The sequence below is a fragment of the Oratosquilla oratoria genome, chromosome 26 (genome assembly GCF_046742065.1).
Source record: "Oratosquilla oratoria isolate Oo_2021 chromosome 26, ASM4674206v1, whole genome shotgun sequence".
Classification (NCBI taxonomy): Eukaryota; Metazoa; Arthropoda; class Malacostraca; order Stomatopoda; family Squillidae; genus Oratosquilla; species Oratosquilla oratoria.
Window position 1 is genome coordinate 44,502,761 of NC_134802.1, and position 22,268 is coordinate 44,525,028.

Sequence of the window (22,268 nt, forward strand, 5' to 3'; positions counted from 1 at the left end):
TGTAACCTTTCAGTCAGTGAAATCTGACAACATTTATCATTATATGCCCAGTTTTAATTATATACACACATACCATCACATGGAGTAATTTTGAGATGTGGTGTAAAGCTGACCCCGTCAATAATTTTTAAATGAAAACACTTGGATGCCTAAAATGTTGTGGTCAATTTTACACCATCAGTCAAAATTACCCTGCATGATGGTACTATGTTATCACAAATACTGGCATGAATGTCAGCTGATTCTGGCACTATGAAAAGATACAATTTAATTATGGAAAATGTATACATGTACATTGAAAACATTTCAGTGTTCTTTCAGCAAAACAAGTAATTTATAACAATTGTTTATTCCAAATAACATAATTCATTCCTCTGTATTTTACAATCCAACACATTTCTTTAACCATGTTTCCCTATACCTGTTACAGTTACACCACTTCTAATGTTGTTATTACAAATTCACTTCCACCACAACCCTCACTTCTGCCACCTCATCCTTTTCCACCACTATCCCCACTTCCATAAACCCCTGATCCACCCCTAACTCTGCTACCCCTTCTTCCACCTCTAAATCCACCTCCCCTTCTTCCACCTCTAAATCCATTTCCTCTCTTATCCCAAGATCCTTCATTCTTTCTTCTGTCCTTAAACCTATCTTCTTGAGCATCCCTAAAAGAACCTCTGCCTCTTCCATCACCTCTTCTAAATTTACCTCCCTTTCTAAATCCTTCATCAAAATTTCCTATGTGGCTACTATTATCTTGCCTTTTGAGTCCTCTATCATTTTTACCATTTCTGAAACCAGCACCAACTTTGCTACCTCTACTAGAATGGAATCCAGGGTTATCAGTTGCCTGCGACAGATGAGTCTTAGGGTCTAGCAATTTATGAGGTCTAGGGCCCTCGTGATTTACTTTCAAACCCAGAGGAGAACCGTTTGAACCACTAACTTGAGGATTTGTACCTCTACCTCTACTTCTATTGAAGCTTCCTCCTCTATCCCTCTTTTTACCAAAGCCTCCTCCACCACTTTTATCTCTGCCAAAATTATGGCCCCCACTACCACCTCTGCCAAAACCTGTTCCTACACTTCCTTCCCTGCCAAAGCCTTTTCCCCTCCCAAATCTTTGCCCCCTACTTCTGTCACTGCTAAATCCACCACCTCGACCTCTTCCTCGACCACCTTGCCGAACATTTTTGTTCTTCCAATCTTCTCCACAAACAAATTTGTTCCTTTCAGTCTCCCACTTTATCTGCTTCTTATCTGAAATGGAAAATGGAGATGGAAATTTTTAAGTAGAACAATGCATTAAAATTATTTTATAAAGAATGCAGAAGTGAAAAGGCTATTCCACTTTAATATGGCCACCTTTATATTGACCCACTTTTGGAGAAGAATAGGCATAAGTAAAAAGATCCATATATTTCTATCACTATCTGTGATCCTCTTCACATCTGCTGAAGAGGATCACAGGTAGTGATCGAAATATACGAATCTTTTACTTTCGCCTATTCTTATCTGAAAGTGGGTCATTAGTATAATTTTACCAATGTGCTACAACATTACTTTGTTATGATTACCTTTCCTATTCCTTTATGAAATAAATATTCTGTGTTTATATATCTCATTCCTGATTTGCAACTTACCAGCTTTATCTTTGTTTGACAGAGCTTGAATGGAAGTGGTGTCCATCATACCCTCATTCTCCTCCAAAATGTTGGTAAAATCATCAGCACTGGCAAACATAGACTCTATGGAATTCTTCTTTTTTGATTTCTGACCAAAACCCTGCAATAACATCAAGATGAGTATTTTAGAGTTTGAGAATGATATTCTTCCATCAATCAATCTGTTGACTCAGACTTATGTTGCTTGAGGCCTATGGCTCTAAAGAATCCCTACAAAGCCACAGGGCACTCAGTGAAGAAATTTTATGGAACTGTCTGGGGCAAGTAAGTGTAGCACAATATAAAACAATGTGTTCTGTGCCTTCTGCATGGTGACTGTAATAAATTGTTGCCTCAAGTTTTATTAAATGAAAAACCTAAAGTCTCACAGCAGCTAGCAGCAGTCCACAGGCCCTCCCATAGATCTCTCAGGAATAAAACTTTGGTATTTTTGTCTGTGTTGAATTGATATGGGACTGTTTCTATGTCTACCTATCTATATACCAAGGGCTTGTTCCTTCTTATAAGGGAGGCTGTCGAGCCACTCCCACCCATTCCACTCCCATCCACCACCCTTTCCTCCCTCTCATCTTATCTCCTCATGGATGAAGGGTCATCCGTCTCCTATCCACTGCCTGGGTCAGAAGCAATGCATCAAGACACAGCACATCCACATCAGGGCCACTGTGTGACTGGTTGAAAATAGTGGAAGAAGGGGAGCCATTGCCAGTTACTTAATCTCCATGTGTGTAAAGGTATATGAAATAAAGTTGAAGCTGATAGAGATTTTGGGCCTAGTCCAGAGACTGACTAAGATCAGTACCAAGCTCAAGATTTTGGTAAACAAAACTAAGTACTCCAACCTTTAACCTCTTCCGTATGATGACGCCTATGTATGTGTCATGAGGCACGAGTGGGTAAGCAAGGATGCCAGCATTGGCATTCTGATTATATTTATTTTGTAGTTGTAGCTGAGTTACCCCCAAATTCTGTGAACTGGCTTGATCACGTTTTTTGTATTTATTATTACTCAGATTGAAAGAGAATGAGTGAATCAGCAATGACTTTATATTTTGTAACATGAGTATTGTGATGCATCATTGTATATTAAGCATCCAATGCTGTTGGCCAGAATTTGACTCGTACCGAAGAGGTTAATAGACATTTCACATGACATCCATCTAATAGCACCTTTCCAGTTTTCATCCTTTTCAATGGAGTGGTGTGGGAGGTATATAGAAAAGTACTAAGCACTGGTTTGGAACTAGTGGGTGAAAATGTAACTTCACGAACCAGTTGTCATTTGTGGATGATATTGCATTGGTGGCTGATTCCGAGAAGACTGAAGCAGTAGGTGACTGGGTTTGGAAAGGTATGCGAATGAAGAACATTGTAAAGGTGGGCAAAAGTAATGTGATGAGCACTCCTCAGGCCTTAACCACTTTGGTAGGATGACGCCTATGTAGCCATCATGAGGCGCGAGTGGATATGCGAGGATGACAGCATCGGCATCTTGATTATATATACCTTTTTGTAGTTGTACATGAGTTACCACTAGATTCTGTGAACTGGTTTGATCATGTTTTCTGTGTTTATTATTACTCAGAGTAAAAGAGAATGAGTAACACAGCAGTGACTTTATATTTTATGATACAAGTAGTGTGATGAATCATACATATGGCAGCCGATGCTGTGCGCGAGAATTTGACTCACACCAAAGTGGTTAAAGGAGTCAAGAGTAGTGAAAGTCTACCTCTATAATTGTTTCAACATCTTACCTTATCTTTCTTTCTGCCTGTGCCTATACCTGGCCTTGTTTGGGTATCTATGCTGTCATCATCTGTTACAAAAAGTATAATATATATTCAGATTATACCAAAAGTTGAACTTAATAATGTCTACAACAATATATTACAAATAAATTTGAGACAAGTATCCCCCAATTAAAATCAAAATGAAACAAAATGTAATATATAAGAAAAACAATTGGTCTGATCACACTAACTGAAGAAGATCAAAAGATGAATTAAGACAGACTTGCCTGAAAACTTAACATCTTCTTCATCAAAGTCTAATTCATCATCACTGCCATCACCATCATCATCGCCGTCATCTTTTTCCATACTGAACTTGTCCTTCCGTATCTTTTTTTTAGGGGGTCTCTCTACATCATCTTCACTGTCAACACTTGGTGGGGCACTGAGATCTTGCCAATATTCTTCATCATCATCTTCACTACCTTCAAAGTTAGGTTCCTCCTCATTTTCTGAAAAATCACTTTCTTCCCCTTCAACTTCGTCATAATCATCTTCAAAGTTTTTGTTTTCTGTGGTATGAGCAACTTTCTTTACTTTTTTCCTTGGAGGTTCCTCATCAGAGCCTTCAGCATCCATTTCATCTTCAGAGTTGGAGTCATTATGCTGCTTTCCTGTAAATAATAATAATAATAATACAATAATTATTGCTTCAAATTTTATTGACTACTCACACCCTCAGTGGGTTGCCTAGGTTCTCTCATGCAGGAGACTCAACCCTGGAATAACTGGCCATGAATTGACTCGCATTTCACTCAAGGAGGAAGTATTGTCTGGATAAGACTTGACTAGGGTAAAGTACGATGAGGTATTCAGTGTCTTCTGTGAGGTGATTGCATCCACTAAAAGATCTAGGGCAACAGACTGACTGATTTTATTTGGATGACAGAACGTCACCACATTTTTACCTTTTTTAAAACAAGTACTATACAAAAACCCTAACCTGAATGTGCACTGGCATCTGCTGCAAAATCAAGATCAATATCTGAATCCAGCTCCTCTTTGAAACCACTCATTTTCTTGAGGTAATCATCAAAATCATTGTCATCAACACTACTAGCATCATCTTCCTCTGGATCTTTCTTCACTGCCAACTTGAATTCATTGAAATACCTGTAAGTAGAAAATTCTCATTTATGTACATACCTATTCTCTCTGTCGCTCTTTCATGTACATACAGACACACACACACACACATATAAATTGACAACAAACAAAGATTGTCCAAACTGGAACTACCAACCCTAGAACAAAGAAGAGAAAGAGGTGATCTACTGAATATTTACAGAAATATGAAAGGGATGGAAGTCCTAGACAGAGATGATTTATTAAAGTGAGACAAGAGAAAAACAATAGGACATGAAAAGAAACTCTAAAAGGATAGTTATAGAAGAGACCTGAAAAAGAATAGTTTCCCACACAGAGGGGTGGATATCTGGAATAAATTGGATGAGGCAAAAGTGTGTGCAAATACTATTACTATAAAAGAATTTAAGAACAAACTTGATGCTGAAAGATACAAAAGCGGGTCACTACGAGCATAGCTCCTTTCCCATATAATACAACTGGGTAAATACACACGCTTTCACAGGGATGATATATGGGGCCAATGGCACAATCAACACTTTAAAACCTCAGCCTTGTCAAATGATGCCTCTAATGGAAAATAACTACCAAATGGGTACACAAGTGGTAGCAACAATATTCAGGGTCTTTGTTGAAACATAAAATTGGTGATTCCAACTTTGGCGAAAGAGAGAGAAATACACACACACACACACACATATATATATATACACACACACACACCAAGGGCTTTTTCCCCCTTACAATGGAGGTAGCCAAAATCAAAGGCATAAATCCACTCCCATTCACCAACCCTCCCTCTCTCTTTCCTTGGCTCCTCCTGGATGACAGGTCATCCCTGCATATCGCCCACTGGCCTGGGTCAGAAGCAAAGTAGCAAGACACAGCAAGGCTGCTTCATTTGATTGGCAACCCCCTCTCCGCCCCCTCATGCAGAAAAAAAGAGAATATGGGGAGAAATCCCATTGGGTTTCATCAAAATATCATTCACACATACTCCTCACATCATTTCTCACTCTATCCAGCCTAGTAACCCCTACCATGCTTCTCAAATATTTAATCTCAAACACATTTAAACTCTTCCTTTCTTATGTTCCATGTTTCTGCCCCATACAGGGCTGTCAGCACAATCACCCCTTCATACAATCTCCTCTTAGCATCCACTCCCAAATGTCTATTTCTCATTACATTTTTTAATCCAACAAGGCATATATTTGCTTCTCTCAATCTATATTCTACCTCCACCTCTACTCCTCCCTTTCCCGTCACTGAGTAAATGATGTGGCCTTGCTGTGGATGTGCTGTCTTGCTACATTGTTTTTGACCCAGGCAGTGGGCAAGATGCAAGAATGACTCCTCATTCAGGAGGAGCCAAGAGAAGAAGGAAGGAGGGAGGGAAGGAGGGATGGTGAATGGGAGTGGAGTGGATTTATGCCTTTTGACTTTGACTACCTGCATTGTAAGGGGGAAAAAGCCCTTGGTATATGTATGTACTATACAACACAGAAAACTAGCCTGTATCTTCCCAAAAATTTATGGGAGGACCCAAGGACTGTTGTCAGCTAATATGGGACTACAGTCTTCCAGTCAGTCAAACTTGTGATGACAATTATTATTAATTTTTTACAACAGGACTGAAACCAAATGAATTTAGGGAGACTTGATATCTTGCAACACCTCTTACCTATGGAAAAACTGATCTTCCTCTGGAACCTTATTTGCATCTAGGTTCTTGAATTCATCACTGTTTACTTGAATACCTCTTGCTCCCTTTGGAACATACTGGGACTTCCTTCCAAGCACATTTCCTCCAGCACCTAATCAAGAGAACATTCCTATCATTATAATCTGGAAGACAACTTATTCATTATTTGTTTTGTTATCATTTGAATAGGTGGGGGGTGAGGTAGTATGTGTGAGCAAAATTTGATACAGCCTGAAGGGATTTCTCCCTGTCTTTTCCTTTTATGCAGGGGGGACAGAGAGGGGGGGTTTGCCGATTTAAAGAAGTGGCCTTGTTGTGGATGTGCTGTGCCTTGCAACACTGCCTCTGACCCAGGGCAGTGGACAGGGTGCAGGGATGACCCGTCATCCAGGAGGTGCTAAGATGAGAGGGAGGGTGGAGGGGAGTGGAGTGTATTTAGGGATGGAATGGGTGGGAATGATTTTATGTCTTTTTCTTTTTGGCTACCTCCCTTGTAAGGGAGAAAAAGCCTTTGGTATATGTATGTATGTATGTATCATTTGTCTGTTTTTTTATTACTATTTGCTTGATTCTCATTTACTATTAGTTATATGTGAATTTTTTATTATTTACTATTTACCTGTTTGCTTATTACTTAACTATATCTATGCATTAGTTTTATTTATTATTATTTGCTTCATTATAGTTTTTATTTATTTATTTATCATTCTTAATTCTTTTTTTGCATCCAACCTTGATATGGACCAAAAGTTCTCCTGTCGGCATGCTCTGCCTTTGTAATCCTTTGTAAACTTTTGACTGTATATTAAATCAAGTCAATACTGTCTTTACAAGTAACACTTACTGTCATTGCGACCTGACATTTTCTTGGGGTTCCTATAAACAAATCGATCTAGAAAGCGTGTCAAGGTGAAATCTTGCAAAGGATCTCCAGAATATTCAACATCCTCCCCTGTCAAAAGTTTGTTTGCAAACAATGCAACTGATGGGTGGTAATGGTTCTGGAATAGCAAGAAATTGATTTTTAAATGGGTATAACAAAATATATAATGCTCCTGTAAAAACAATTGTGAAACCATAATACATAGTCAAATATTCAAATAAGCTACACAACTGAATCATCAGTTTCTATAAAAAAATATGTACACACACACACACATATACATATATAAATATATATATATGTATATATAACATAGAAACTACAGACACTCAAGCAATGGACTTTGGTAATTATGCACAAACTTCTTGCACAGGTAGTGCAATGTAGTTCAGTTTGAAGCTTTAAGAATCATTTAGATAAATACCTAAGTAAGATGCTGTAATGGTGCTCAGATGAGAGGGAGGGGTGTGGAGTGTATTTAGGGATGAAATGGGTGGGAGTGTTTTTATGCCTTTCCCTTTTTGGCTACCTCCCTTGGAAGGGGGAAAAAGCCTTGGTATATGTATGTATGTATGTTATATTATTTGTTTTTGTTTTGTTATTGTTTGTCTGTCTGATTTTCAATTATTATTAGTTATATGTCAATTTATTATTTACTATTTACCTGTTTGTTTATTATTTTAACTATACCTATGCATTTATTTATGTATTTTATTTGTTATTTACATTATTATAGTTTTTATTTATTATTTTATTATTATGATTTTTTTTTCTTTTTTTTTTTTGCATCCGACCTAGATATGGATCAAAAGGTCTCCTGTCGGCATGCTCCGCCTTTGTAATCCTTTGTAAAACTCTGAAGAATAAAGATTTTAATTGAAATATGAAAATTCCCATGGAAATGTGGCAACACCAAACCCTTTTAGTGCTTCAGTTGTTTTAGTCTGTCTCACATGCTCATATATGCACTTAGGGCTACATAACTGAATGTTCTTTTAAATAATATCAATATTATATTAATACTGTACCAAGATTTTGGAAGGAATGAACATGAGGGGGCGACCAAGGATGAGATGGATGGATGGGGTAAAAGGAGTATTGGGAAAGGGGGAATGTCTGTTGAGGAAGGAAGGGAGAAGACAGAAGATAGGGATGAGTGGAGAATGGTTGTGTATGGATGATGCTGTGATGCATGGGACTTGGTGGGGGTTGGGGGGTGAGGGAGTGTATGTGAATGATATTTTGATGCAGCCCGAAGGAAATACTCCGACTTCTCTTTTTCTGCATGAGGGGAAGGAGGGGGAGGACACCGATTAAATGAAGTGGCCTTGCTGTGAATTTGCTGTGTTTTGCTACATTATTTCTGACCCATGGCAGTGGGTGAGATGCAGGGATGACCCGCCATCCAGGAGGTGCAGGGATGACCCGTCATCCAGGAGGTGCTCAGATGATAGGGAGGGTGGGAGGGGTGTGGAGTGTATGTAGGGATGAAATGGGTGGGAGTGTTTTTATGCCTTCCCCTTTTTGGCTACCTCCCTTGTAAGGGGGAAAAAGCCTTTGGTATATGTATGTATACATAAAATGTCCTTTAAACTATAGTAACCATTCTTACCTGGAGCTGTTCCAGTTCCCAGAGTGGACTGTAATCTGCACCACAATAAAGTGGGTTTCTGTGATAAGGATCATAGGTACCCTGGTGTACTCCAACTTGACTGACACTCCCAACATTGAAGTTTGCTCGGTGGACCCAAGAAGTACTTGGCTTTTCTTCCTTTAATAATTCATCAAATTCACTCACAGTCTGTGATTCCTCCTCAGTATTTTCTGTTTCTGTTTTTTCCAACTGAAGTGGAAAAGTGGAAGGCACAGTTAGATTTGTTAATATGAAGTAAATATGAAAAATTAGATTTGTTAATATTAAGTAAATATGTTAATATGAAGTAAATATGAAAAGTTAATATGAAGTAAATTTGTTAATATGAAGTAAAAAGGAATTATAAGAAAAAAAAAGTAAATAAAGTTACTAGTACTGAATTACAACTAACCATGTTTTTTTGTCACTCACTTTATCTGTTTGAATGGATACTTCCTCTTTCTCATCAATATCATCTTCATCTGCATCCAGGTCAGGGTAACATTCCACATCATCGTTGTCATCGTCATTTTGCAAATTTGCTTGAAGTAATGCCTCCTTCACACTCTTTAAGCTGGGTTTTTCTTTCACAACCTCAGAGATGAGATAGAGTACTCCACAAATTACATTAGGACTCAGATACTGACTTATCTGGAAAAGAAAGTTTAGAAAGATATTACCAAATATTGCTCTTAAATTCGGGTATGGTTTTTGCAAACATTGTTTTGTCCAATTTGTTCCATACATTCACCACTCTGGCTCCAGGAGGAGCCAAGACAAAAGGGAGGGAGGGGTGTGGATGGGAGTGGAGTGTATGGGGATGGAATGGGTGGGAATGGTTTTTATGCCTTTGTTTTTTGGCTACCTCCCTTATAAAGGGGGGAAAACCTTTGGTATATGTATGTAAGTATTGCTCTAATAATTTTGGACTATATCTCTGTACAAGGCCCATGAATCAATGTACAAAATACATATATACATATACCAAGGGTTCTTTTTACCTTACAAGGGAGGTAACCAAAGTCAAAGGCATAAATCCACTCCCACCCATTTCATCCCCACATACTCCACTCCCATTCCCCACCCCTCCCTCTTTCCTTCCGAAGTCAAGATAATTCAAGGCTATGTAGATGCAGGTGAGTTCGTAGGATTGGGATGGTGCCACCTTACATAGTTTTTTTTTCTAAGCTGGGAATTTAATGCTGAATGCCCTTACTATAAACTGACTTGCTGCCAAACATGCTCAATCCACCACTACTATGACCTTGCACTCAAGTAGTGATGCTCTAGACCCCTCAAATAGCATTTACACATGTATACATTTACCTAAAGGCTTTTATCCCTAATATACCCTCACCTCACACATCCCACACCCATTTGTTCTACCTTCTCTTTAAGTTCCATGTGGATGAAGGATCAAAGAAAGTGCTTAATGGTGGAGTGCGTGGAAGATGACCACTTGGACGACCTTGAAAAGCATGGAGGAGAAGCGTTGAAGAAGATGTGCAGATATGCAGAATAGAACCAAGAGAATGGAAGGAGGAGGTGGCACAGGACAGAAAGACATGGCGAGACGTTTCAAAAGCGGTTATGGACCACCAAGTGGCCGAAAGATCAGCGGAGTAAGAGTGGATGAAAGACCCTGTGCCCTGCCTATAGGACAGGTCAGAGGCAATGCAACTCCACAGACAGACCCAACACCTGAAGCTTGTTTACCCCCTGCCACTTCATTACACAGTAACCCTCCCTCATTCATCCACACAAGAACTGACTGAGTAAACAGGAAATCTCGTCCATTCACAATCATTCTCCACTCACACCTATCTCTTGCCCTCTCGCTTCCCTCTTCAACACACATTCTTGTTACACCCAAAGCTCCTTTCACCTTATCCATCCACCTTTGCCTTCCACACTCTTTTTACTAGTCTGGACAGGATGCAGGAATGACCCATCATCCAGGAGGTGCCAAGATAAGAGGGAGGGAGGAGGGTGGAGGGGAGTGGAATATATAGGAAATGGAATGGGTGGGAGTGGTTTCTATGCCTTTTTCTTTTTGGCTACCCCCCATGTAGGGGGAAAAAGCCTTTGGTATATGTATGTATGTCTTCATTCATTCTTTCCATATGTTCAAACTATCCTACTATCCTTTGATCTACTTTCTACCAGTTCTTTTTCTAATCTCACTCTGTCTCACTTAATTTCTCATTCCATCCATCATCGTGTCCACCACTGTATTTCTTAAAACACTTCATCTCAAATATGTTTAGCCTTTTCTTTTCTACATATATAAAGAAGAATGGGCCTTTGGTGATGATGAAGATATGGTTTAATGTCACAAACTACCCCCCTATCAGAAGGCTAGGATGGTGCCCATCACAGAGGACTTTGTAGCGTGGAATTTAATGAGCCATGCCCTTGGTTCAACTTTGCCGGTGGCAGGATTCGAACCGCCATCCCCTTGACCTTCACCACAATGAACGACGCCCTAATATGCACATATCAAAAACATAATGTTCCACTAACCTGAAGTAATCTCTTGATAAAAGCACGAATCCTCTGGAGAGATTCATCTTTCCTCATGGCTTTGAACACAAGGTTAAGAAATGCTGATTTAGATGCAGAAATACCAAAATCTTTATCTTGTAGCTGTCTGTAAAGTATCTGGTAGAATCTGAAAGAATAAAGTTGCTGTAGAAATGTCTAAATAATCTTCTAATGGCTGTTTGTAAAGTACAACTGGACAAAGAAAGTACTGGTACATGAAGTCTGTTGTATTGTTTGCCATTCCTAGATAATGATACAAGATTAATACCATTCTGCCCCTCTCATTTTGTTCCTGTGCCAGCTTCAGTGACTCATTTCTGTTTACCCCATTGGATTTCAGGTCTTTGTTGATTACCTGTCTCCAATGTGTCCTTGGTCTACCTTTTGGTCTCACTCAGTACAAGAGGCACACCAAAGCAAATACACAAATCTTTCTAAATTTAGATGAGCTAAGGTAAAAGGGAAATGGACGACAGGAGCATGCCTTGGCTGGCTACCTCCCTTAGAAGAGGGAAGAAAGCCTATTGGTTTATAGATAGACATATGTACATACATATACCATACAAGGGAGGTAGCCAAAAAACAATTCCCACCCATTCCATCTCTAACATACTCCCTCCCCTCCATCTTATCTTGGCACCTCCTGGATGATGGATCATCCTTGTATCTAACCCCCTGCCCTGGGTCAGAAGCAGTGTCGCAAAACACAGCACATGCACAGCAAAGCTACTTCATTAAATTGCCTACCCCCCTCTCCATATGTGTGAAAATACAGATACATACATACATATACCAAGGCTTTTTCTCCCTTCCAAGGGAGGTAGCCACCCTTCCTCTCATCTGAGCACCTCCTGGATGACGGGTCATCCCTGCACCCTGCCCACTGCCCTGGGTCAGAAGCAGTGTCGCAAGACACAGTACATCCACAGCAAGGCCGCTTCATTTAATCGGCGACCCCCCCTCTCCGTCCCCCTTTGCATATAAGGCGAGGACGGGGAGAAATCCCTTCGGGCTGCGTCAAAATTTACTCACACACACTACCCCACCCCCCACCCCCCCGCCCATTCCTCCTCATGCAGTCACATCATCATCCATATACAACCATTCTCCACTCACCTCTGTCTTCCGTCCTCTCCCTTCCTTCCTCAACAGACATTCCCCTCTTCCCCAAAGCCCCCTTCACCCCATTCATCCACCTCATCCTAGGACGTCCCCTCATGTTCACTCCCTCCACATCTGCCTTCCATAATAATAATGTAACCTTTACTGTAGTTATTACAGGAGAAACAAAGCAATAACTCTGTCCTGGTGTACCAATAATTCTTGTGTCCAACAGAATTGAGAGGAGGAAGAAAAAGAAGACTGCATCCCTCCTTCAAATTGACATGATGTCCATCTTTTCATATTCTGACTAATTGCAAACGATTCCATTTAGCTATGGAGGAATTTACATTTAAAGGGCTGACAGTCTCAAATGTCAGGAATTTAGAAATTTTATTCTGATTAATACTAGACAGTTTCATTCTGCAGAGGTACTGTCACTGCAGTGAAAGACTGAGATACAAATTTCCAATTTTCTTTTTCCATAAATATGCCAGACATCTTCGACATGCAGTCCAAACTCGCACAACCAACCTAAAATAATCCATTATTGATCCACTCACCTATCTGATATAATTTGTGTGTTGCCCATTACTTGATAGATGAGCTGTAATGCTTGTGTGGCAATATTGAAGCCAACGAGATGACATAACTTGTACAGAGTATTCAGCTGAACTGCTAAATCGGCATTTTCACTACGTGCATAGGGGAAGGCTCGGTTTAAGCCTCGCAGCAGTGCCCCCATCATCCTTGTATCCACTTCACCCTGTAACAAATAACATTGATGTAATAGGACTTTTCATCATTTCCCTGAAGCACTCATTAAAAATAAATAAATAAAAATTGATAAAATAGTCATTTAAAAAACACGTCACCTTCTTAGTGCAAGCCTTGAAGAATCCAAAGTATAGCTTGATAAGTTTTTCTGCCAGTTTATGATCATTGTCACTGAAAATCATATCCTTGAGGAAGCAAAGGCAGTAGTACTTGGCTTTATCTTTCATGTTGGGTCTGTCAAAAGAAAAATCATTTGTGAAATATAATATTAGGAATGGTAAAAGGGGATATGACTGAAGAGATCAAATACAATCAGAATATCCAAGTACCTCAGACCTGGCCTGTAATTTGTTTCCTGCATAAAGCCTAGGCAATGAATCAATTTGCAAGCAGTGGAAAAGGGTAGAAACAGAGATGATAAAGAACTTCACAGGGTAAAGAAGTATTAGGAAACAGGTTCCTAACCAATAATCTTTGTTATATGCAACAGCACTGAGGTTAAAAATACTAATAGAGAGATGGAAGGTGAGTAATATGATTGCACTGCATAAACACATTTTTATCAATCAATCCATTGCCCTTGGTCTCTATTGCAGGAGATCCATCTAAAACACCTCTGGCCAAATGAATAAAATGGGCTTGAATGATACTTTCAATAACCCCTGAATTATAACAAAGTTTTAACAATCTGGAAAAGAGCTTATAAAATATTCAATCAATCAATCCATTGTTCCTGGTCCTTCTTGCAGGAGACCATGACCTCCAGGAAACCAGCTACAGCCATCTGGCAGGACCATCAGTCACTTAGAGAAGAGATATTGTGTTGTCTGAGGGTCATTGCAGCATGAGGTATTCTGTGTTTTCTGTGTAGTGGTGGTTGCATCTGGGTAGTCTGAATCTGTGGCCAGGCCTATTCTGTGTAGGTGCTTTCTTAATGCCGGATGGCACCTGTGTGCCACTGTGGTTTTTGTCAGGTATGGGAGAGTCTTCTCTGAGTGGTTTATGTGTGGGGGTTGTTGTTTAAGTATTGAGTTTGGTTGTCTTTCTTGAACAGTTTGTTTAGTTATCTGGGTGTGTATTGATAACAATATGAACTGATGCAAGAGGTCTGGGGCAATGGATTGATTTATTTGCTTCAATCACTATAATTCCCATCCACTCTAACTCCCTGCTGTGCATAACTCCAAATACTTGAAACTCAGGGATATTTCATTGCTCTAGTGACAGTAATTTCTTGTGTTACTCCAACTACTCCATAAGTGTGCATCCCTTAATTAAACTTCCCTTTTCATTTTCTGGAGCTAAGATGAGAGAGGGAAAGGTTGGTGGATGCAAGTGGAATGGGTGAGAGTAGGTATGTATCTTTGACTTGGTTACCTCCCTTATAAAAGAGAAAAAGCTTCTGGTATTGTAAGACCAGGAATTTTGAAGGAATATCATTTTCGTTCTTATGTGGGTATATCTGATCTTTCTCATTGGAGGTGCTCTTGGTTAAACACTAATCTGTTGAAGCATCACAGACATCTTGGCCTTCCATTCCTCAGTTGTAAGACCTTAATTAATATCGTTGGAGACACTGCATTCCCTGATGGCACCATAGTATATAGCCAGATATAGATTTTCATTACACTCTACCTCCAAACATGGAAACTCAACAGTAAAAGTATGTGAAATTCATATGACCAAAAGGTTTCCTGTTATTATACTCTACTACTATAACCCATTTTAAGTACAAAACAATTTTGTAATCTAACCTGAAGAGAACAATTTCCACCCATGTGACAACAAGAGGTTTAAGGTGAGGTCGACGAATCAAGAGTGAACGAAGGCCGTGCATGGTCTGACCAGCAATCTTTCGAGATGGGTCACCAAATTTGTTGACTACAGCCTCTATTACATCCTCAGCCTCTTGGTTTGGGTGGTTGGAAAGTAGACTCAGCAATGCATGGATGGCTTTACTCTTGTTCTTTTCAATCTGATCATGTGTAGCCTACAAAAGAATTGACATATAAAGCAACAAACATACATAAAACCTTAATATTACACAAAAAATCAGTTTGAGAATTGTAGAATATAAAGATACACTTGCTGGTTTCAGATGTTATATCTACTCCTCACACAATACATGGAAGAAATTTTTAGAAAAATGTAGCCCTAATTTCAGGAAAAACTAATTTTGATTTCATCTTTATATCAGTACACGTAGGACCAACTACAGGTACTTCCAAGTGGTAGTCCAGCAATATGGGTATCAGAGAGAAGGATTACAAAGGAGGAGCATGCCAACATGAGACCTTTTGGTCCATAACTAGGTCAGGAGAACAAAAAAATAAATAAATAAATAAATAAATAAATAAAAAATAAATACAACTAGAGGTGTCCCAGAGTTGACACTCAACTTATGAATAAAGCCTTAGACCTCTATCAACTTCAACTGGACTTCCTCCACCTTTTCATCAATTTTACCACAGGAAATGAATCCCAAGTGTCTCATAATACTAGAATCTCTCATAATAAATGTATCCTGCTTTGAAATTACAAGTAACAAAATTTAATGTTCTCTCAAGTACCAAACCAATGCAGCACCTGGGGCACCCTCGGGCTTTCCACGGTGTGCCAAGGCAGTAAGGAGTTTCAACTGTCCATTATTTCATGACTTCTTTGTTATAGTGTGACCGTACCTAAATACCTGTAACCCCACTTAAATTCTATTAGCCAACCCTATTGCTCATTACTCTAAAATGCTCTTTGATAGAGAGAAACATTGTCAATAAAGAACAAAACTAAAACTAAGTTGTTTATAATGCCTTTCACCCAGCTCTTGTTTTTGCTTTCTCATGACGAGAATTGAAATGTCTGAATAAAAAGATGTACTCATAATTAATGTTCATCTTTGAACTTGTAGTTATATTTGGATGTAACTTAAAAACTTTTGGAAAAAAAAAAAAAAAATCAGGAATGACAAAAATACTTGATATTCTAAAACACAAAGGAAGACAATGGAATTAATATGCTTTACGCACCTGAGCCAACTGACGAACAAGCTTCTTATATAGTCCCTTCAACTTATCCTCAAAATACCATAAAGCCAACTGTTTCTCAGCCTGCTCACGACCAGCAACCATTAGTCCCATCAAGCACGAAAAATTGTGAGAATCAAAATCCCGTGCCACATGCCCTTTGGGTAGAAGCGTTGAGTGCAGCAACTCTTTCAGAGAACCTGAAAAGATCAATAAATAAATCCAATGCACCAGGTCTCTCTTGCAGAAGACCCATGGCCTCCTGAAAAGACATACACACATACATACGTATACCAAAGGCTTTTTCCCCCTTATAGGGGAAGTAGCCAAAAAACAAAAGCATAAAAAACAAAAGACATACAAATACATAAATACAATGATCCCCTAGTATTCAAGAGGGTTAGGTTGCAAGACCCCTTACAAATAGCAAAAACTTGTGGACAGTGGACCTGCCCTTTAAAAATGAATTAGAATACCCTTTTTAATGGTACAAACCTTCTTTTAATGATTTTAATTTGTTTTATGATGTAAGTAAATGTTGATACCCCCATTTTTAAAGTTATGTAAATATAATAATGAATTTTACATACATACACATACCAAAGGCTTTCTTCCCCCTTACATGGGAGGTAGCCAAAAACAAAGGCATAGAAACCACTCCCACCCATTCCATCCCCTACATACTCCACTCCCCTCTTCCCTCCCTTTTATCTTGGCACCTTAATTTTATTACATTTATAGAAAAATAGACCTACACACACCAATAACAAAAGATTCTTTATATTTAAATTTAATATTAATATATATATACTGTATTTGGCTCTTTTGCTTATTTTTAATTAATAAATGTATTTATAAATTAATAATAATTTTTAAGGTTTAAATTTGGGAAAAAAAAAGGCTTAAATACTATCATGTGTAGGTCTTGCAGATGGGCAGGAGAATCACGAGTGTACATTAGTTAGGTTCCATGGGAAGTCGCGGATATGCGGGGTCACAAATGGCAAGTCGTGGTTAGGTGAGGGTTCACTAGACACAAAAAAGACCATTTCCCTTTACCAGGTGGGATGGCGTTGTCAAAACATACACCTACCCTTCTCCCATACCACACCCATCAGTTCTTCCTTCCATCTTAGTTCCTTGGATCAGAAGTAATGCAGTAATACACAGTACCTCCACAGCAGGACCCAACAGCTAAAGCTGGTTGTTGTTGTCGTTCCCTAGACTGTCTGTCCGAGCAGTCCCGTCTCCCCAAGGAATGCCACAGCCAAAACTGGGTTTTCCCACAAATCCTTTATAGAGTGTATGTTGTGTTGTTTGCGTGCAAGATTGTGTATAATGCAGTCTTCCGCTAAAGCTGGTTAACCCTACTGCTTCATTACATGGTGACACTTCCCACTTCATTCACTTGAGAAACTATAGAGCAGACAAGAATAAATTTCTTGAGGCCACATCAGTTTCTCATATACAGTGAGACCTCTCATTAACGGTGTTTTCGGTGCTGTTGTTTAGTGCGTGCAATCACTATGCCACCCAAAAACCACTCCAAACCAACGGATTATTCGCATCAACGGACACCGTTAGCCCCCTTTTAGTCCGTTAATGAGAGGTAGTACTGTATTCACAATCACTCTCTACTCACACCTACCTCTTGCCCTCTCCCTTTCCTGCTCAACAAACATTTCCTTTTTACCCAAGGTTCCCTTTACTCCATCCCATTACCAGTTGTCCCCTCAAGTTCACTTCTGCCACCTGTCTTCCATGCTCTTTTTGCTGGTCTTTCTTCATTCATTCTTTCTATATACCCAAACCATCCAGGTATCCTTTCATCAACCTTATCTGCAAACTCTTTTCACCTCCTCATTTCTCACTATGCATCTTCATTATCCACACCATACTTCTTAAACTTAAAACACGTCATCTCAAACCCATTTACACGCCTTTATATTCAAACTATCCTTCCCATACAGTGCCATGGGCAAACTCACCCTTTGTACAGTCTTCTCTTTATGTTCATCCCCATTTACTTTTTTCACACGATATTTGCCATCTCCCCAGACTTTCACTTGTTTCACTTACTCTACAATTGACCTCAAGCCCTACACCTCCCTTCCCTGCTTCATGTAACCCTAAATCAGTGGTAGGATTAAAAAAATTTAACAACAGGTTCTCTCACTAGCCCATTATCATGCAGATATCATTTAGGCCATTGGTTCTTAACCTTTTTTACTACTGTTCTTTTCCTCCATGCCCCCCTTGCATCTATAGACCAAAAAAAGCAACATATCTGTTCACAATTCACCAACAAACTTAATTAAGAAGTCTCACCATATTTCTACTGTTCTCCTGAGGCTTGTGCCCCCCCCCCATGAAAATCACTTATGCACCCCCTAGAGGGGCATGCTGTATACCTTATATAAGCCATTTTTTGCAGTGGACAGGAGGTGCCAAGATAAGAGGGAGGGAGGAGGGTGGAAGGGAGTGGAATATATAGGAAATGGAATGGGTGGGAGTGGTTTCTATGCCTTTTTCTTTTTGGCTACCCCCTGTGTAAGGGGGAAAAAGCCTTTGGTACATGTATGTATAAGCCATTTTTTTATAACCATTATCACAGCTCATGAAATTCCAAGAAGAACTGGCTGAATTATACCTTATATAAGCCATTTTTTTATAACCAGTTATCACACCTCACAAAATTCTAAGAAGAACTGGCTGAATCCCACCATTGCCCTACATACTTAAAGCTCTTCACTTCCTCCAGCTTTTTTGGTGTTTGCTTGGTCTTCTCATTACACTAAACAATACAGTATATCTGTGTTGAGTTATTGTGAATAGAAGAATGGATTTCAGGTGAATCTGAGAGTGCAAAAGATTGTGAATGGATGAAGGAATGAGTTGGTCTGAAGGATTGTTCTTGTCTGCTCATTAAGTTTTTGGAATGGATTAGGAGGGGGGTCACCATATAATGAAGCAATGAGGTTAATTCAACTACTGTTACTAGGTCTTGCTGTGGAGATGCTCTTGTGATGCATTACCTTTGACCTTAACATTGTGGCAGGGGACAGGGATGACCCTTCATTCATGAGGTAGGCAGAGGATATACATGGGTTTAAATGGGTATGGGATGTGTGTGCTGTTTGTTCAGTCACACACACACACACCTCTTGTAAAAAGGAATAGGCCTCTTTGTCTATATGTATACTAAACTGAGCAAATAACCTTACACCATAAACAAGACAACAGCCCAGCATTTCTTCTAGGGGAGATCTATAGAAGACTTCAAGGACTGGTGCCAGTTGCTGTAGGGTTAAGGATTTCTGATTTGAAACTAAATGATCACAACTGCTCAACTGACCATTACTTAACCTCTTCACTCCGGGGCACATCGCACGTCTGGCAGCATTAGCTGCCCGACGTGCGATGTTGCATCATAATAATCACATTATAAAAAATAAAGTCAGTGCTCAATCGTTCGTTCTCTTTCACCCGTGAATTTTGATAACCATAGAAAATATGATGTAGCCAGTTTAGAGAGAATGGAGGTTACGTAGGTACGACTACAATGAATATAATCAAGATGCCGACGTCGGCATCATCGAGTACACACTTGCTCCTCATGCCGCCTACGTAGGCATCACCGTATGGAAGTGGTTAAAGCAGCAATAAATAATTGCATCTCATAGCCATCACTGTTTATGCAGAGACAGCTTTTTATATGTATGGCCTTTGCAATATATGTGTGCAAATTCATATGTAGCAAAATATGAAATATCAAATGAAATAAAGAAAAACTCTTACCAAAGGTTTCAATGAAGTCCCTTTTTCCTTTGGGTACAATTGATGCAATAATTAGTTCTAGATGTGAAAGTGAGTGAACCGGGGATTCCATGCACTCCAAAATATGAGCAGCCATCTTGTCCTTCTGAGTGCCATGTGAAAAAACAGTTTTTCTAAACTGGATGTCACCCTTTTTTCCACCACTCTCGTCTCCTGTTAAAAATAACCAGGTACATTAGCTCAAATTTGACTGCATCATCATTTCCATACATTTCAAGTTATCTAAAATGTATTGAAAACAATTCGAATCATATTCACAATTTATGAAAATATCAAATACTACAATACTTGTATCAATCTACTAAAATTAAAATCAGGAAATAAAAAATATGTATATATACTTTTTCTGTAGTTGGAAACATCATTTTCAATAATCTGAGCTGCAACTTCTTTTAACTTTCGTATGGTGGTGACTTCTATGGCATTCCCTTTTTCTTCTTCATCAATAAGCTATAAATAAGAACCACAGTATAGGCATTCCTATTTTGTACATTATAACTGCATATAATTATTATGTCTCAGAAATGCAACCCCCCCTTCCTTAATTTCATCACACCAAAATTGCATTTTGCAACATCTACATGAATGCATTTATGATGCAAACTGAGAACTATGTACAGTATATTAAAATTTACATAACTGACACTATTTACTTCAAACCAATACAGCAGAAGTATTCACTGTACTGTGATATTACAAGGAATGTTTGTAGTGAGATGGAAACAAATATTGTTGAGCAAGAATAGTATTTTTCCATATTTCCGCTTAGTGCCATTAACAATAAAATAGAGTTACCTGTGCACACCAATCAGGACCAGCCTTAACCAATAATGTTGTTCTAGGTTTGAAGGTCCACAAACCACTTAATCCAGTAACTTTTGATTCTGAATTTGTTCCTTCCTTTTCCACCTCCTTATCATGGAGAAAAAAATATATAATTTACTTTATGAGATAGAACACATAAAATACCAAATCTACTGCCATAATATGTAAACCAATTAAAGATGCAAAACCAATCACACCTACCCTCTCCTTTCCAATATATGTTGCTTCAGTAGTAGTACTAGTCACTTCACTGTCCTGAAGTTTTGCGTACTTGTTTTTATTTTTCTTAGTATTCTGAATTGTATTTTTCTTCTTGTTTAACATCTGAGGCTTCTTTATATTTGTTTTGATGTCATGCGAATTAGATTTATCAGTATTACTTTTAACCTTATCTCCAATGTGAGGAAGTCCTTTCTTGTTTTTCTTTTTAAATTTTCCATTTTTGAGCTTTAAGGAATCAGTAGATTCCTGAGAACTTGTTTTTTTAAACTTTCCCATTTCTGAAATATATGAAAAAATATAGAACAAAAGCTTGCATGAGAAGAAAAACTACAGTTACAGTAGACTGAAATTCTAATTTCACAATTCTAATGATACAATGAAAATATTCAGAGACAGGTCATGAAAACCTTCAATGTGTGGTCATTGGATAAATATTACCTACTGATGTTACCCAAATTTTATATTAATAATTATAATGATTCACCCATTTTTTTTATTCTTAATTACATATGCCTCTATATCCAATCACTGGTTTCAACCCGATTATTATGCTATAGAAAGGATTACTTACTTTGAATAGAAACCGCTGGCATTCGTAGTTATAATATCTGTAATCTGGTATAATACCTTATATTTTTGGCCTGACATAAACGAATTTTGTGCAGTAATCGAAGCAGACATTTAAAAAACTACCAGAGAAATGTATAACATAATTACCAAGTTATCTACGGGATTTATGTTTGTTGTCTTCATAAGAACTACTTATCATGCCTTTATTTAATTTCTAATTGCACATACACAAAATATCAAACCATCTTGGACGCAGTAAATCAATATTAAATGTGAATATTTACTTTACTTGTCCTTAAGTTTCTAACACTCACCTCAGGCCTGCGCAATACATGCGGCCCTCTCCTCGTGTTTGTTTACATGGAGAGCGATAGGTATATAGCATATACATTATAATTTCTTACTAGATATAGATTCTCTAATAGAATAAAATATAATTAAATTTTATTTATAATAATACAATGTGCTTTAATGTAATATATCATTCATTTTAAGATACACATGATACAAACCATCGTACTATATATATCAGATGGATCTTTGATATGATAATGTTTTTATGTGACTCTTAATTTATAGTA

The 22,268-nt window shown here is 38.5% G+C and overlaps 1 protein-coding gene across 3 annotated transcripts; it reads right to left on the reverse strand.

Annotated features, from left to right (window-relative positions):
- Positions 1–333: 333 nt before the first annotated feature.
- On the reverse strand, positions 334–22,050 carry Noc1 (Nucleolar complex protein 1). 3 transcript variants are annotated; one of them, XM_076209631.1, is made up of 19 exons: positions 22,002–22,050; positions 21,097–21,395; positions 20,866–20,982; positions 20,412–20,520; positions 20,032–20,223; positions 16,237–16,433; positions 14,968–15,203; positions 13,312–13,447; positions 13,000–13,202; positions 11,315–11,462; positions 9,224–9,442; positions 8,771–9,001; positions 7,120–7,276; positions 6,255–6,387; positions 4,428–4,597; positions 3,712–4,098; positions 3,449–3,510; positions 1,650–1,791; positions 334–1,266 (listed from the first exon to the last, which is right to left on the reverse strand). In XM_076209631.1, the coding sequence occupies exons 2-19, from the start codon at positions 21,391–21,393 to the stop codon at positions 494–496; spliced, it is 3,909 nt and encodes a 1,302-aa protein (XP_076065746.1). In that variant the 5' UTR covers positions 21,394–21,395; positions 22,002–22,050; the 3' UTR covers positions 334–493. The 3 variants fall into 3 exon arrangements, with proteins under 3 accessions (XP_076065746.1, XP_076065747.1, XP_076065745.1); XM_076209632.1 differs by lacking the exon at positions 22,002–22,050 and adding an exon at positions 21,835–21,995; XM_076209630.1 differs by lacking the exon at positions 22,002–22,050 and adding an exon at positions 21,689–21,995.
- Positions 22,051–22,268: the final 218 nt, after the last annotated feature.